This window comes from Sinocyclocheilus rhinocerous, unplaced genomic scaffold, assembly GCF_001515625.1.
Source record: "Sinocyclocheilus rhinocerous isolate Xijiao unplaced genomic scaffold, SAMN03320098_v1.1 scaffold1393, whole genome shotgun sequence".
NCBI lineage: Eukaryota > Metazoa > Chordata > Actinopteri > Cypriniformes > Cyprinidae > Sinocyclocheilus > Sinocyclocheilus rhinocerous.
The window spans coordinates 667,798-683,766 of record NW_015625613.1 but is presented as its reverse complement, the minus strand read 5'-3'; the positions used below and the strand labels follow the sequence as shown (position 1 = coordinate 683,766).

General features: G+C 35.3%; 1 protein-coding gene across 1 annotated transcript in view; it reads right to left on the bottom strand.

Annotated features, from left to right (window-relative positions):
- Window positions 1-769: 769 nt before the first annotated feature.
- Window positions 770-15,969, bottom strand: part of LOC107758738 (TNF receptor-associated factor 4-like) — a 45,035-nt gene continuing 29,835 nt past the window's right edge. Inside the window, exons 2-7 of the mRNA XM_016576541.1 lie at window positions 13,370-13,421; window positions 8,077-8,181; window positions 7,534-7,695; window positions 5,802-5,963; window positions 3,583-3,738; window positions 770-2,376 (exon numbers count right to left, since the gene is read on the bottom strand). Of these exons, the coding sequence (XP_016432027.1) occupies window positions 1,744-2,376; window positions 3,583-3,738; window positions 5,802-5,963; window positions 7,534-7,695; window positions 8,077-8,181; window positions 13,370-13,421 (1,270 nt within the window). The 3' untranslated portion in view covers window positions 770-1,743. The remainder of the gene's footprint in view (window positions 2,377-3,582; window positions 3,739-5,801; window positions 5,964-7,533; window positions 7,696-8,076; window positions 8,182-13,369; window positions 13,422-15,969) is intronic.

Sequence of the window (15,969 nt, the reverse complement as noted above, 5' to 3'; positions counted from 1 at the left end):
TGTTCTTCAGTCAGCTGCGGTTTGTTTCTTCTACAAAAGCTTTGTGTTGCTGGTCTTGTGGGCGGTTCCTGCGGGATTGGTAAACATTTGCGACTGCGGGCCCATGTAAACTTTGAGACGGCCAACGGTCACAAAACAGAAACTGAGAGGTTTTTTTTGTTTTGTTTTTTAGCAAGAGACAACACCAGATCTTGTAGACATTGTTTTATTTCAAGTGATATTCGACAAGCAATCATCAAATCAACATATAAAAACATCTGCACCATTTCTTGTCAAGCTTATGTCATGGCGCTTTAAAATAAATACTTCTCAAGAGGAAATAATACAGACATAATATGCCAAATCCAAACCAGACAAAAACAAAACGACCGAGCAAATGCCACAGAGGAGAAACATACAAAGGGTCCATAAAACGTCAACGTACAGCCCCCGAAACTCATCGCCAAAAAAAGTGTTGTAGAAAACATCTGAAGTACTTTGTAAAATACAGAATCTTAGCAAAAAATGTCTTTTCTTTTTTCTTTTTCCAGGTTTTCTTAAAATCCTTGCAAAATATTAGCTGGTATCGTAGCGAGATTAATGTGAAGAAGAATGTGCTTTTGCATTTTTTTAATTAGTATTCACATATAATATATAATAAGTATCGACAAAGTCCTCCACTGGTCTGTATGGAGCAATGGCAGCCATATTGCGCAAGGCTCATCTTCCTCAGGCACATGGAAGAACTCTCTTCTCGTTCACATGCTGCTCTAACAGGCAACCATGGCTACCAGCGCCGCTCGAATATGACGCCCTCGCACTCGACATGCTTTCCGGGCGGTCGTTACGAGTGCCCGCACCTTTCTATTCATCATCTGCCAGAGTAAGACAAAGAACAGAAAGAACCAACTGAGCATGCGAGTCCAGAGTTCACATTCGAAACCACCCTCCGTTTATGACACAAATAGTTTGCTCACATTTATTTTTTTCACGTATAAAAAAATTTTGGTTCCTTTCGTTCGTCTGTCCGTTGCAACGCAACAAGCCCTCACACGCTGGTTAAGAATACAGGTTACAGTATAAAAAAAAAACTGGTCCGCGTCGTAGACCCTCACAGACTGAATGTAAACAACCTCTCGCATGGCTTCAAAAATGTGTCGTTTTCCATCGTACAGTAACGAAAAAGCTTTAGCACCTCGGAATCGGTCCTAATGTTGACTTATCAAATACTACAATGCACCGAACAAGTCTCGAACCGCTAGAGCGAGTTAAGCTACATTTAGTTCACAGCCATTGTTGTTAGTTTACGTAAAACGAGTTAAACCGGAAAAGGTTTCTTTTCAAGGACCGATGCGGGGCGAAAGCGTGTACACAAAAGGGTAAAAAGAGGGTTAGTGTGTGTAGTTCGCCGAATGCCAGAGAGCTCCGAAGAACATTCTCAAAGTGCAAAGCTTACGAATAGCCTTTCGCAGTCCACTTCCATCGTTTACTTGACATCTGTGAGAGAAATACCATAAATCGCGCTTTAAAAACAACATTTAAATTAAATGTTCTAGGCACTACTGAATGTCCACAGGCGTTGCTGTAGATTGAGGAAGAGAGTGTTGGAAAGCAAATCCAAAAGTGATGACTTTGCGAAAACACTTCTACATGGGTCCCAGTCGAATAACCAGACAGACGAGCTCCGAGTCTTTCGGCAGAGTTTCTGACAGGAAAAAGGGTCCACAAAGACGTACGTCAAGACAAATCGTCACTCGCACAGCCTCAGGCCATGATTTTTTGCGGGATCTCTATGGAAGCTTTGAGGAAGATGGAGTTGTCGCGGATGTAGTTCCTCTTCTTGATCTCCTCGTGCGAGATGAACTTGGGGTAGCCGAAGCCCAGCGTGCTCTCGTCCAGCGAGTTTCGGCTGCTGCACGGTTTCTGGAAGTTCTTCCAGTTGGGATCAGGGTTGAAGGTCTCCGTGATATGCTGAGGTTTGGACAGCGACGGGTCGCTCTGGTCCAAAATGGAGAAGGTGACCTTGTAGGAGAAGGGCCACTCCAGCAGGCTGTCGTACTCGCCGGGCAGCACGCGGATGTAGATGGACAGATGCGAGCCTTCGCCGCTGCCGTTGCCGTTCACGAAGGCGGACACCTGGAGCTTGTAGCCGTAGCGGTGCGTGTAGAAGGGCGGGCTGAAGAACTCGTGGTTGTTGCGCAGTTTGGCCTCCTGCAGCTTGCGCGAGTAGTCGGTGAGTTTCCAGATGAGAACGCCGTCGTGACTCACCGACAGCTCTTCCATTTCACGTCTCAGCTCCATGATTTCCTGCCGCTGCCGTCCCACCAGATTACACATCATGGTCAGGTGAGACTTTGTGCTCTCTTCCAGGTGTCGTCCAATTGCCATCTTTGGGCACTAGAAACCAGAGCACAGAAGCACAGTGTGAATTCACTTGCCGTTTTTTTATTTGCATGATGCTATTAGCATAACTATAGACCTTGATTATCATATTTTATTTGACACAAATCAAGGTATCAATAATTCAATGTATCAGTGTGATAATTCAAAAAGTATACATGTTAATAAATATATATTTTTTAATGACAAATAAACTGACCTATTTAAAACTATTTTTAAATCCATGTTTAAAAATGTACTGTAGGTAATTTAAGAATAAATAAATACAACATTTAAAAATATAAAACATTTACAAATTACTTTTTCTGTTTTTAAATAAACCATGTCTGTTTATTTGTCAATTTGAAGAGTGATTAATTATTTACTGCTATTATTTTTTACCTACATTGTTAAATGTATTAATGAAAAATAAAAATGTAAATAAGTAAATAAATCACTTTTCAAATTGATAAATAAACAGACATTTTTAAAACTATTATTTAATTTCTGTCAAATAATAAAATGTAGCCAAATGTAACAAATAAACTGATAATATACTTTCTGATTATTAAATAAACCATTTTAAATATGTTTGCTTATTTGTCAATTTGAAAAGTGATTCATTCAATATTTTACTGTTTTTATCATTTTAAAATTATTTTACTGTTACATTTAACTACATTTTTTAAAACATGAATTATATAAACAGTTGTACTATGTCTATTTGAAATATATATATTTATTTTAAAAGTGATTTATTAATTATATTACTGTTACATTTAAATCTTTCAGTTTATTAGTTAAAAAAGTAAAAATGTAAATAAATCAATGAAGTTTTAATTATTTACGTTTTTAAACACGGTAAATTTAACAACGGTTTTAAATATTGATTTATTTGTTCATTTAAAAGTGACTTGTTCACAGTTTTATAAATTAATCATTTCTTTTATTTTTAAGTAGCACTGCTATTCCTACATACTCTCGGGTCTATACAGTATATTGCAAGTAAAAACAGGAGACCATGTCACAAAGTTGTTGACAGTGCTGCCTGCAAAATGCATAAAACTTGTTTCCCCAAACTTCCTTGATCTCAAAAACGAGCAAAGATGAAATCTCATAGCAGACATCCCATCCTTAAAAAGAGTCTTCTACTATAAGCTTCAAAGAAATTTTTACTGACAGACACAAGAAAACTGCATCAGGCAGTTACAGCGCAGGACTCACTCTGTGTTTGCAGCCGGCCTCCTTGAAGGGGCAAAGGACCAGCGCGCTGCCACAGCTCTCCTTCACGTGGTTGGCCAGATCCTCACGTGCGATGTTCGGGGTGCCGCACTGATTAGGACACTGCACGGGAAAGCGAGGGCAGTGGAACTGGTGGTTCTGAGGGATGAAAGGCAACAGTCAGCATTGACGTGAATCTGTAGGTTCAGCTGTGATTTATTGAGCAATAACAGCTTGAGCACTGAGGCGTGAGAACTAAAATATGCATGGATTCATGAAATCATCATGAGATCATCTATAAGAGTCGCTGCGCTCGTGTTCCTGTAGCTCAACTGCTGGAGCGTGACACTAGCAACGCCAAAGTCATGGGTTCAGTTCCCAGGAAACACGCACTGATAAATATTTAGGCTTTGGATTTAAAGCGTAGGTCAAATATTAGTCATAAAGTATGAAATGACGCATTAAAAAGCATGAATCCTGAATCCTCCTCCATAAGAGGAAATTAAACCAGTTTTTGTTTCAACCTACGGGTGCCTACGGAGGCAGTATTTTAAGGTATCATATGCGTTTACAACATGAAGCATACTCAAAAAGGTAGGCCACTTAATTATGCCACCTCCTAAGATCCCTCATTTCATCCAAATTGTAAAGCCATTGTATGTATCCACACAAATGCATTGTGCACATTATTAGAAATTAATTCATAATAAACAAATTAATAATTACAAACAAAAATACACAGACTGTTGATTTGATACTAACAAGTACCAGTGAATTTAGTTCAGTGTTGAGGCTGCACGATTTGGGGGAAAAAAAATATCGTTTTGGCAATTGCGAAACTTTTCTGATTAAAAATGTGATTGTGTAAATGTGATAAAAAAAAAAAAAAAGCTGCAGATTTGCTGTACTTGTTTGTAGGGCTGCACAATTTTGACCAGAATTGTGTGATTATATATCAATATGACTAAAATAATAATGAATATTAAAATAGTTTAGTAATAAATTAGTTTAATAATTTTGTTTAGTAACAATAAAATCAAAAATAGTAATAATTATTATTATTATTATTTTATTGTTACTAAAAATAAACAAATTTATTACTATACTATTGTAATATTTCACTGTAAAATATAAAAATATTTAAGAAAAACAATCTAATAATAATAATAATAATAATAATAATAATTTTCTTTTACAGTAAAACTATAAATAACAATACTAATGTTTATGGCTCTCTTAATTTCTGCATTTTCAAATTGTAAACCATTGCACTTTTAATTGATCAAAAATCAATCAATCAATCAATAAATAATAGTGGTTTATAAGCGCTTCTTCTCATTACAAGTTTGCGAAGATGGTTGGCGCATGTTGCATTTCCCAATGCACGTTATAAGTGACCCAAACTTACAGCAGATGCAAAGAGTGTATGCAGAGCAGAATTTACTGTGAACCAAGGTGCTCTGAGACACTGAAAACACCACATCATGAGCTGCTTGCGTGTAAATGAACACAGTGCCAAGCTTCACTCAGAAACACGCTCCATGTTTATATTTATTTAATAAAACTGCAACCTTGAGATCTAATAATGGCACTGAGGCACATAGCGATCATGGTTTAATTTCAATTAATCTTGCAGTACCTATTCAGTGTAATTTAGAAAAATATTAGTATGCTATGCATTTAATGCTTAGTAGGCTATCGATCTGTTAGCTTAGCGATATGCTAACATCAGAATCCACTGAAATCAAGTCTAGTCTCCCTTCCTTCAGATTGGTATCTTATGAGGTTCCATGACAGATGTATACACTAGGCTTTGGAATAGGGAGCGTGCGCATTAGCCTGGCAGCTGAATCTCATAGTGTTCTCAGGATGTATACCTCTATGTGTGTGAACGCAGGTGTTATAAAAAGAAGCTAGGCCAGCCCAAGCTGTGGTTGGCACCAAACCCAGAATCTACTATGAAAGCCAGCGTTTATGTAGTCACAGGCCCGCTGCCATCCCACCCTGTGCAGCCTCAAAACCCTTTTAATTCACCACTGAGTGGCTACTGTTCCATTCACACCCGGCGCTGGACGGGCGCATAGAAAAATCAACAAACAAACACTATTTGCATCCATTTTTTTCTGTGGTACAGATGCAGGGCCACGGCTGAAGGCCGTCACAGTCTAAGTCAGAGCGCTGAATGATTTGGGTGTAGAGGTTTGCTGTGCCGTGTCGCTCACCTGGATAGTGTCGTAGACAAACTCTTTGCCGCAGTACTTGCAGGGTTGCGTGCGTTTGGGGCATTCTGTCATGGTGTGCTGGGATAATAGTCTCCTCATCATTCTTGCGCCACACTTGTTCTCGCAGTACACACTCTCCTGCGGACAGATGCCCTGGTGGTTCTGAGGGACGCGAAAGGAGATGGAGAAGTCAGAAGAAGAAAAGAAACTAGATTTGCATTTCCTGAAGATAAAACGACTGCATGCAAAGCAGGAAAATAACATGTTTTAGGCTAGTTTAGGTTCTGCATAATTGAATTGGCAGCATCAGATCAGCTTTGCTGCTGCTGTTTTGACACTCATCCAGATCTTTTTTTGTCTACTGAACCATCAGCCATCATCCTGACACAGCCTTTACAGTGTAGAGTGGGCTATAGATGGTAAAATAAAGGTTCTTTATTGGCATCTATGCTTCCATGAAAACCTTAAATAGTCATGGAATCTCTTCATTGTGCAAAAGGTTATTTATGGTGGAAAAAGTTCTTCACACTAAGAAAAATGGTTATTTTAAGAACTGTTTACTACTTACTATATAGGCCTACTATGCGATTATCTATTAAATCTGTCAATTCTGACTGGCCAAAATCTGCAGACTGGCTCTGACTTTCGGTGACAAGCATCAACTCGCCCAGACTTTATTCTATACTTTATTCTAGCTTTTACTAGAATGTTTGTGTAATATCATATCTGCCTTGCAAGCACTTTCATGACGCAAAAACACCACTTGTTAAAGAGCAGTAAATTGCAAATAAAGTGGTTCTCTAATCATAAACTGCAACAATTAAGTGCAATTTTGCAGCCTACCCACAAAACAACAGAAAGATTCCCATAAAATGCAATAAAAAGGCTTAATCATCTCTTTTATACGTTGTGAGGTTTCTATTAGTATTAGTTTGTATTGTAAAAATAGGAGTGCCACCATATTAGAAAACAACCGCAGTTCTTGTGCTATTATGAGATCAAGCTGCCAATATGCTAATAACGACTTCACACATTTCAGAATTACAGCACGTTGAGATAAACACAAGCCTCTTTCTTCATGTAGCAATCCTTTTTATAGAGCACAAACTGACAATAATCAAATAAGAAAGCGAATACATCTTTGCTAATATGCTAATGAGTGCTGCAGAGATGAAGTTAACAGCTTCCCTCAAAAAAAAAAAAAAGCCAGAAAATAGGACCAACAAAAGTTTATGATTTACACATTTTGTTCATCAAGATAATCTTTAGAAATGAACACAACTTTTATGAAAGCCTAAATAGAATCACCAGATGTAAAGCTTAAGTTATGCTGTAAAGAACTACACCAGTCATGATTTCAACGTCACTACCATTAATTTTTCAACAAACTTACAGTTAAGTTTCAGTTAGAATAGTTAATAAAGCGTCAAGTTGTGACAACCAGTCCCATTTAGCCACTTAGCATGTTAGCAACTGTCGTTTTCAGGACACGTAAAAGCTTAAAATAATCACATGTGGGGTATTATTACATTTATTTTATAGTCATAACATATAATAGTATTTTATGTTGTAGAATAAAACATGAAAATACCTTGAGCTTGTGTTGAACACACCTTATTTCAGCATTTAACCAAAAACCCATTGACTTCAATGCTAACTCTTTTCGAGGTTTAAGGACTCATTCCTGCAACGCTCTATAATAACGGTCTTGGACGTGATTTGACCGCAGTACCTCATAGGCCTCTCCTGTGAACTCGCTCCCGCAGAACTCGCACTTGACCTTGCGTTTGGGACAGTCGTGCTGCAGATGCTCGGGCAGGTCTTTGCGCGTCAGCTTGACGGAGCATCGGTTGGGACAGGGGATCACATTGAAGGCGCAGGTTGAGAAGTGGCTCTGGGAAAGAAACAGACAAGTATGTTTTGTAGTATATATTTACAGTGACATAGTTCCCATTTTTAGGCCAAATATACCTAGTTCACCCAAAACAGCTGGTGGTACCCATTGACTTCCATAGTAATTTTTTCCATACTATGGAAGTCAATGGCTACCGTCAACTGTTTGGTGCTCAACAGAAGAAAGCAAGTCAATCAGGTTTGGAACGACATGAGGAAGAGTAAATGACAGATTTATCCCTTTAACACAACTACAACACATTCAAACAAATCACATAGAGAGACAACCATGCAAGTTAGCAGACAATACTGCTACAGCAACAGCTATGTAGGGAGACTACTATTTTTAAAAAGCATCAGAAAAATGATAAAGCATCATTACCTGTAGCTGTTTCATCTGGCCGGTCCAGCGGCAGCCCTCTTCACTGTGAATACAGCGGATGGGCAGCGCCAGTATCTGCTGCTCCAGCTCAGGGTCAGGATAGATCTATAACACAACCATTACACCAAGGACACATTAATCAAAGTTGTCTCCTCTCTTCAAACACACTCATATATTAACCACTCAAGGACAGGACAGAGGTCTGGATTTAAACGTTCACTTATTAACTCAGACACAGTATACACCTGTGGCTTCTCCCACGCTAAAAGGGGATTGTCTGTTGATATAATTACAGCAAACGTCACGTCATTCATAAGGATGGGTGTGAGTACTCGAGTACTCGGAAATGACAGCAATGATTGACCAAAAGGCATAATAATTGTGTAACTTGTGTAACTATGAGTAATGTTCACATTAAAATGTTTAATTGCATAATTTTTTGTGATATCTTGTGATTCTGATAATTTGAGTCAGTACTGACATTTGTCAACAATGTTCCAAAAACACATATTTTTTGCAGATTTGGGGATATCACACAGAAATTATGCACAGAAACCAAAATGTAAATTACTACTACTACTATTAATAAGAATATTTCATTGAGGTAGATGATTTTCATCTGTACTTTAAAGGGGTCATATGATGTTATTTCAATTTTTCCTTTCTCTTTGGAGTGTTACAAGCTCTTGGTGCATAAAGAAGATCTGTAAAGTTGCAAAGACTAAAGTCTCAAATCCAAAGAGATATTCTTTATAAAAGTTAAGAGTCAACCACGCCTACCTAAAACGGCTCGTTCTAACACGCCCCCCACATGTCTACATCACGATGTGGGAAGATTTGCATAACGCCGCCCAAATGTATATAGAAAGATGAGTATCTGACAAACATAAACTGACCAAAAGTTGAAAATTTGGTTTTCATTTTTAAAAGTTTAAAATGCATTAAATCGTAGTCAGTTGCAAGCTAATGCCTTTATATTGTTATTCCAAGAAAAAAACATGATGCAAAGCCGTTAAAAAAAATGAATTTTAAAAGACTGGGAAAAGAAAAATGTTTTGTCAAAAACACAAATACACTGCTGCACGATCAAATTCAATTGCACGGTGATGGATGACCTCAACTAGAGCCCTGTGAAACGAGCGTGTACACGTGCATCTGTGAGTGCACGTTAGATCCAGAGGCTATTGCATCTTCCCTTCATCCATAAAGTCGATGAAGGATGAGACGCTCCTCCATCCAATCAGCCCAAATCCCCTGCCTGCAGGATTTACATACACACACAGATCTGCAGCGTTACGACAGCACTGCAGACGTGGCCGATCGCCCCCCATGTAGTCCCATATGGAGCCGTTCCCCTCACCCTCCCAACCACACACGCTCAAATTCAATTTCATTGACAGATTTTCTGGCACACTATTATAAACTCTCCCAACTGTGCCATCCTGCCGTACACACGACAGCTCAGAATTTATGGAAGACTTGTAGATAAAAAAAACAACGAATTATATAAAGAACTAAAAATACAACATCACGTGTAAGCAGGCGAGCCTTCAGTATAAAAACGCTTGGTTGCTAGTTGGCGTCCCTACTTGACTGCAATATCCAACTTTATCAAGCGGCAGATCAGTGACTGCACTTCCACTTCTTATTGTGTTGATTCGACAATAACAAGAAAGTAACAAACTCATGCTGATCAGCTTTGGCACTGTTAATAATGGGGTTCCAAATCCACATATTTGTATGCACATTTTGGAATATTGCATATACATTCTGCATGGAAACACCTAAAAGCAAAAAAAATTGCATACATTATTACACTCAAGTGGTAACTAAATACATTTTTTAATACAAAGATATGTTAATAGCACATTTTAGGTTATATTCATGGTGTCTCAAAATAGCACAGTTGAGTACACAAGACGTTCTTAAGAAGTACTAAAGAATAATTTTTTGTATATTAAGTACAAAATTAGTGCGTGAAAATAGAGCACAAAATAGAGTACATTATGGAAGTGCACTTTTTTTCACCTGGGGGAGGGGGACGGGGGGGTCCAAATCAAATTAATTTCTTGAACATTTTGGAATATTGCATATAAACTCTGCATGGAAACACCTAAAAGCAATTGCAGTATTGTAATAATAAATTGTAAAAAATGTATTCTGTTCTATTAATTATATTTTGCGTCAGTTTTCTTAGAAGTGGTGATATTATTCTCCTAAGATGCATGAACTGAATTTGCATCTTGAATGTACCGTCATAAATTTCATTACCATTCAAACGTTTTTAAAAGAAGTCTCTTATACCCACCAAACCTGCATTTATTTAATTAAAAATACAGTAAAACTGATATATTGTGAAATGTTATAACAATTTAAAAGAACTGTTTTCTATTTTAATATATTTTATTAAAGTATTATATTTTTATATTACATTATATTTTTATATTATATTTTAGATTTATAAATTATAATTATAATTATTCAAATTATTTATATTTTTTATATTATCCCTGTGATGGTAAAACTGAATCGTCAGCATCATTACTCCAATCTTCAGTGTCACATGATCCTTTAGAAACCATTCTAATATGCTGAATCATAAAAGTTGAATTCATTTATTTATTTTTTTGGTATGCGTGTGGAAACTATGATGCATTTTTTTCAGGAATCTTTGATAAATGCAAAGCTCAAAAGAACAGCATTTATATGAAATATAATCTTTTGTAACATTATAAATGTCTTTACTGTCACTTTTGATCAATTTAATGCATCCTTTCTGAATAAAAGTATTAATTTCTTTCAAAATTAGAAATCGTACTACTGACCACAAACGTTTGAACTATAGTTTTGACAGAGTAGGTGTACCCAATGAGACATGAGACGTGGGGTGATCCCAACCTTAAACAGGCAAAGACAGGTACTGAACAGCAGCCCTGCGGAGGTGGATGGGTAATCTGTGGGCGGCTGTCAGGTCTTTAAAATGACTGTTTGTGCAATAACTGTGTGTTCAGGCCTCATGAGCATCAGACGCTCCTGCGGCACTCCAGGCTTTCCAGGATGAGTAGAGTTATCCCGCCGACTTCATGCAAATCACAGCTTCAACGGATTAGTGCGCTAAAGCTCTTTCCAACACAGAACAGGTTTAACTTTGTGCATGTGCTCTTACAGAAGCCTGTCAAACACACTGCAGGAGAAGATGACTCACATGTTAGAAGAGTTTGAAAAAAGAACACTGTAATAGGGCTGAAATTTGGATAAATTGTACAATTATGTATGATTATATAAGTTGCGTTGTATTACTTGCAGACAATTTTAGGTCTCATCCCACCAGTTAAAAAAAAAATTAAAATCACAGATTTAGAGTAGCTTTAAAATCACTGTTGTTAAATTGAAGGTATGCTCATCATCTGCGAAGCACTCGAAGGTTTCATAATCTCACTCTCTAGGGCAGCACATGAGAAAAATGGCTCTTTAATGAACGCCGACACTTATGGCATTTTTCCCAGCTCAACCTGATTAATTAACTAAAGAGCAAGATGAAAAATTAGTCTATACTTTAATTAAAGATTTGGTGAAATTCCTTCTTTAATGTGGCGTGGTGCAGATTATCTGAACCACAGAGTATAATTCCCTAACTGAAATATTTTGTGAGGAGGAGGAGGAGTAGGAGGAGGCTACTGTATTAATATGTAACACCTTCATGAAGAGATTAACCCTTAATCACTTTTAAACGCTTTTATAAACTCAACACATTTTTGCCATACTTCAGTGATTCTCAACCAGTGTGTGTGTGTGCATACATTTTGTTTCTGTTCTTTTCAGTTCAGGAACTTTATAAACACTTTATTTCTTTACTTTACACTAGTGCTGTCAAACGATTAATCGCGATTAATCGCATCCAAAATAAAAGTTTTTGTTTACATAATATATATGTGTGTATACGGTGTATATTTATTATGTATATATATATATATATATGAATACACACACATGCATGTATATATTTAAAAAAAAAAATACATTTATATATTAAATATATTTATATATGATATAAATTATATGAATATAAATATATATGTAAATACATGTAAATATTTTCAAAATATATGCTGTATGTGTGTGTATTTATATATACATAATAAATATACACAATACACACACATATATTATGTAAACAAAAACTTTTATTTTGGATGTGATTAATCGCGATTAATCGTTTGACAGCACTAGTTTACTTTTGATGACCCATTATGTGCTATTTGCCATGTAAATTACTATATTAATTAATGAACTAATTTAATTAATTAAAATAATATTAATAATAATGCTAAATGATTCTGCGTGATTTCTGGTATAAAATTAGTTAAATATATGTATTATATTTTAGATCTTATTTTTTTCTGTTAATTTCGGTTTCAGAAAACATTCTATGGACTTTATGGACATTTCATTTTTTCCTTTATTCACATTTAATTTCCCTTTATGCACCATTTGCCATATAAATTATTATATTAATAATAATTTAAATAAAATTTATAATAATGCAAAATTATTCTACATAATTTCTGGTATAAAATTAGTTAAAAGGAATAAATTGGACCACTGTTGTGAGTTCAAGATGAAATGTCTTATTTATATATTTTTATATATAATTTTTTTTCCTGTTCATTTAATTTTCAGAAAAATTTTATGGATTTATGGAAATTTTATATTTTACTTTTTGCACATGCTATGTAAATTACTGAATTTATAGCAGTTTAAATAATATGAATAATAATACTAAATAATTTAAAATGATTTCCAGCATAAACTAGGTTTATGCAAACAACTCAGGGCTGTTTAGATATATACTTGTATTATTTATATATTTATAAATGTTCCGTTTAGTGGTGCAGAAAGACCACACTGCCGCATTAAAGCAACATCAAATAGATTCTGTCATATTCCAAACTAATCTATGTGTCATCTCTGTCTCTTTCTTCCTTCCTTCTTTTCGACATTCCCAGGGAAATGCGTGCTACCCCTGTGGTAGTTCATTAGTGTGATTACTCGGGTGGTTTGAGAAGCGTGGACGAGGGCCGAGCGCCCGGGGCAGTCAGTGACTCACAAACATAGCCTGCTATTGTTGACACATTAGCATTTCGTTCACTCTCGCAGAGCCACTCAAGAAAAGTTGTACCTGGCCCCTGTAACTCCACTGTACGCTACAGGGATGTGAATGGCTGAGGGAGATTGCTCTGTAATCTGGTCTACAGCAGAATGGATGAGAGATTAGTGCGGAGTGTATTATTACCTTGGCGTAATCCAGTGGGAGCTGGTCCTCCGGGCATTTGAAGACCCCCTCACTGCAAGCAGAAGAAAGGAAAGATGTATTTTCAACTTCAGTGAGCAGCACACAACAAATCAGATTCAAATAACTGATTCAGTTCAGGGTTGTTATAAACAGCAGATTCAGCGTAAAAGCATCTGAAAATAAATTACAGGAGGAAACGAGATTTTCTGAAGAAAGCATGAGTGGCGAGTCTAATCATCAAAGTAAAAAGTAATAACATTTTCTTCGAATACATGTGTGTACGCATTTATATAATCTTTCTTAAAAGAAGTTTACAAATTTATATTTTTATCATCCCATGTGTGACCCAGTCTTATCATAAAAAGTTTAAATTATCTGCTATTTAAGAAACGTTTCTTTCCGTGATGTCATTTCTTACAATTTTATTGTTAACTAACACTAAAATTATAAAAATAATTAATGCTGTCAAATGATTAATCGTGATGAATCACATCCAAAATAAAAGCTTTTGTTTACATAATATGTGTGTGTGTATTGTGTATATTTATTATGTATATATAAATACACAATCATAAAGCATATATTTTGAAAATATTTACATGTATATATTTATATTATTTATATTACAAATAAATATATTTAATATATAAACAACATATCTTTCTTAAATATATACATGTGTGTATTTATATAGACATAATATAGGTGTGTGTACGGTGTATATTTATTATGTAAACAAAAACTTTTATTTTGGATGCGATTAATCGCGATTAATCATTTGACAGCACTAAAAATAATGTGTTATTAATTTAAAGCTAAAAAATACAATATTAGATATAAAAACTTAAATATTAAAACTTTAATGGAAATTAGAAATGTTGCCTTTCTCAAACTATAAACAGAATAAAATAGAAAAATAGTTAAAATAGAAATACAAAATGGGAAAAAATGTAAGTTTAAATACAAATTCAAAATTTTCACTAATAATACAATATTATGCAAAAGTAATTTCTTTCCAATTCTTTCTTTATGAAATATATCAAAACGGTTAAATCACCCCAACATTTTATTTTTTTATATCTGAATGTATTTTTATTTTTTTAAATCTGAATTAATTTTAATACAGAAATTAAAAACATGCTCATCACATAAGTGGTTTATTTAAGATATTATATGCATGAATTGCACCTTTTAAGGTATAGTATAATAAATTAAATCAGGACAAAAAGGCGCTATTCATGTCTGTGGCACAAATAGTGCAAGATGATTTACTCACTGAAGTCTAATGCTCAGGATTAGCGGTTTGTTCAAATCCCTCACTTCAAGTACGCACACCAGTAGTACTGACTCACACCTTAGCCTGCACCACTAAACACAGACTTTCTGTCTGACTGGAGGAGTGCCCTAATCTGGGCTCTTTGCCTTTTTTTTTACTAGGATGAAGGTTAATTATGTACCCTAGTTGTGAACTGCTTACAACAACGCTGAAAGGAGCCGAGAGAAAGACACTGTGGTGGGACATAAAGAAGAAAAAAGGAGACATGAGATTTATCCCGGCTGTGAGGCGACCAGCTGAGAGGGCCCCTCTGGCAGCATGGGCCGTCCACAACACTGATGTCACCATGAAATATTCACATGGTAAATAATGGAAGTGACCGCAGATCGCACTGACGGCCGTAGGGGGAGGTGTGTGTGTGTGTCCTACTGTACAGTGCTGTTATTTACATAAAAAGAATCCAAAAGGACCATCTGTGGAAGCGTCCCAAGAGATGTGTTAATACGGCCCCTCTACTGCCTACAGAGGTCATTAAACAGCACTTATGAATGTGACACTACAGTGTGTGCCACATACAGTACCAGTGTTATTTTAGTATTATTTATATACCCTACAAAACATTTGGTGTAGAATCAATTTTTTACTCAGAAATTGCTAAATTTCACAAACAATTATAAAGAAATTTTGAGGTAGAAAAACTGAAATAGTAAAATGCACTCTTGTTAAATCATTACATTGAACAAAAATAATTGTCTTACTCAGAATTTTTGTCTTGTTTCCCAGTAAAAAATATCCGAACTTTTTATAAATCAGTATACATTAACCTGAAAAGCAAAATGACTTAGATATTAAGACTTGTTTTCTAAACAAATGATCAAAGTTAATTGAATTTACACCTAAAACAAGACTAAATCTAAAAATCAACTTAATTCAAAGGAAAAACAATACATTTTGATATGTTAAAACAAAACTAAATATCCTGTGTAATTTTGCTTACCAACTACAAATGCATATTGATTTAAAATTTCTACATATTTGTACTGGAAAAAAGACAAAATTACTAAGAAAATCTTTTTTTTCAGTGTACTAGTATTTATTAATATTTTGAATGAGCACTTATTTTAATATTGTACTTTTTTTTTTAATTCAGGTGAGGTTTTAGCAATTCTATGTGCTTTTGTCATTTGTATTAGCTTTTGTGTTTTAATATTTATATTTAGCTTTATTTAATGTACATTTCAGTTTTAGTAATTTTAGTTATAAACTAAAATATTAAACAAATTTTTCCTTTCTCTTTTATTTCAAATTTCTTAACTTTAAATTT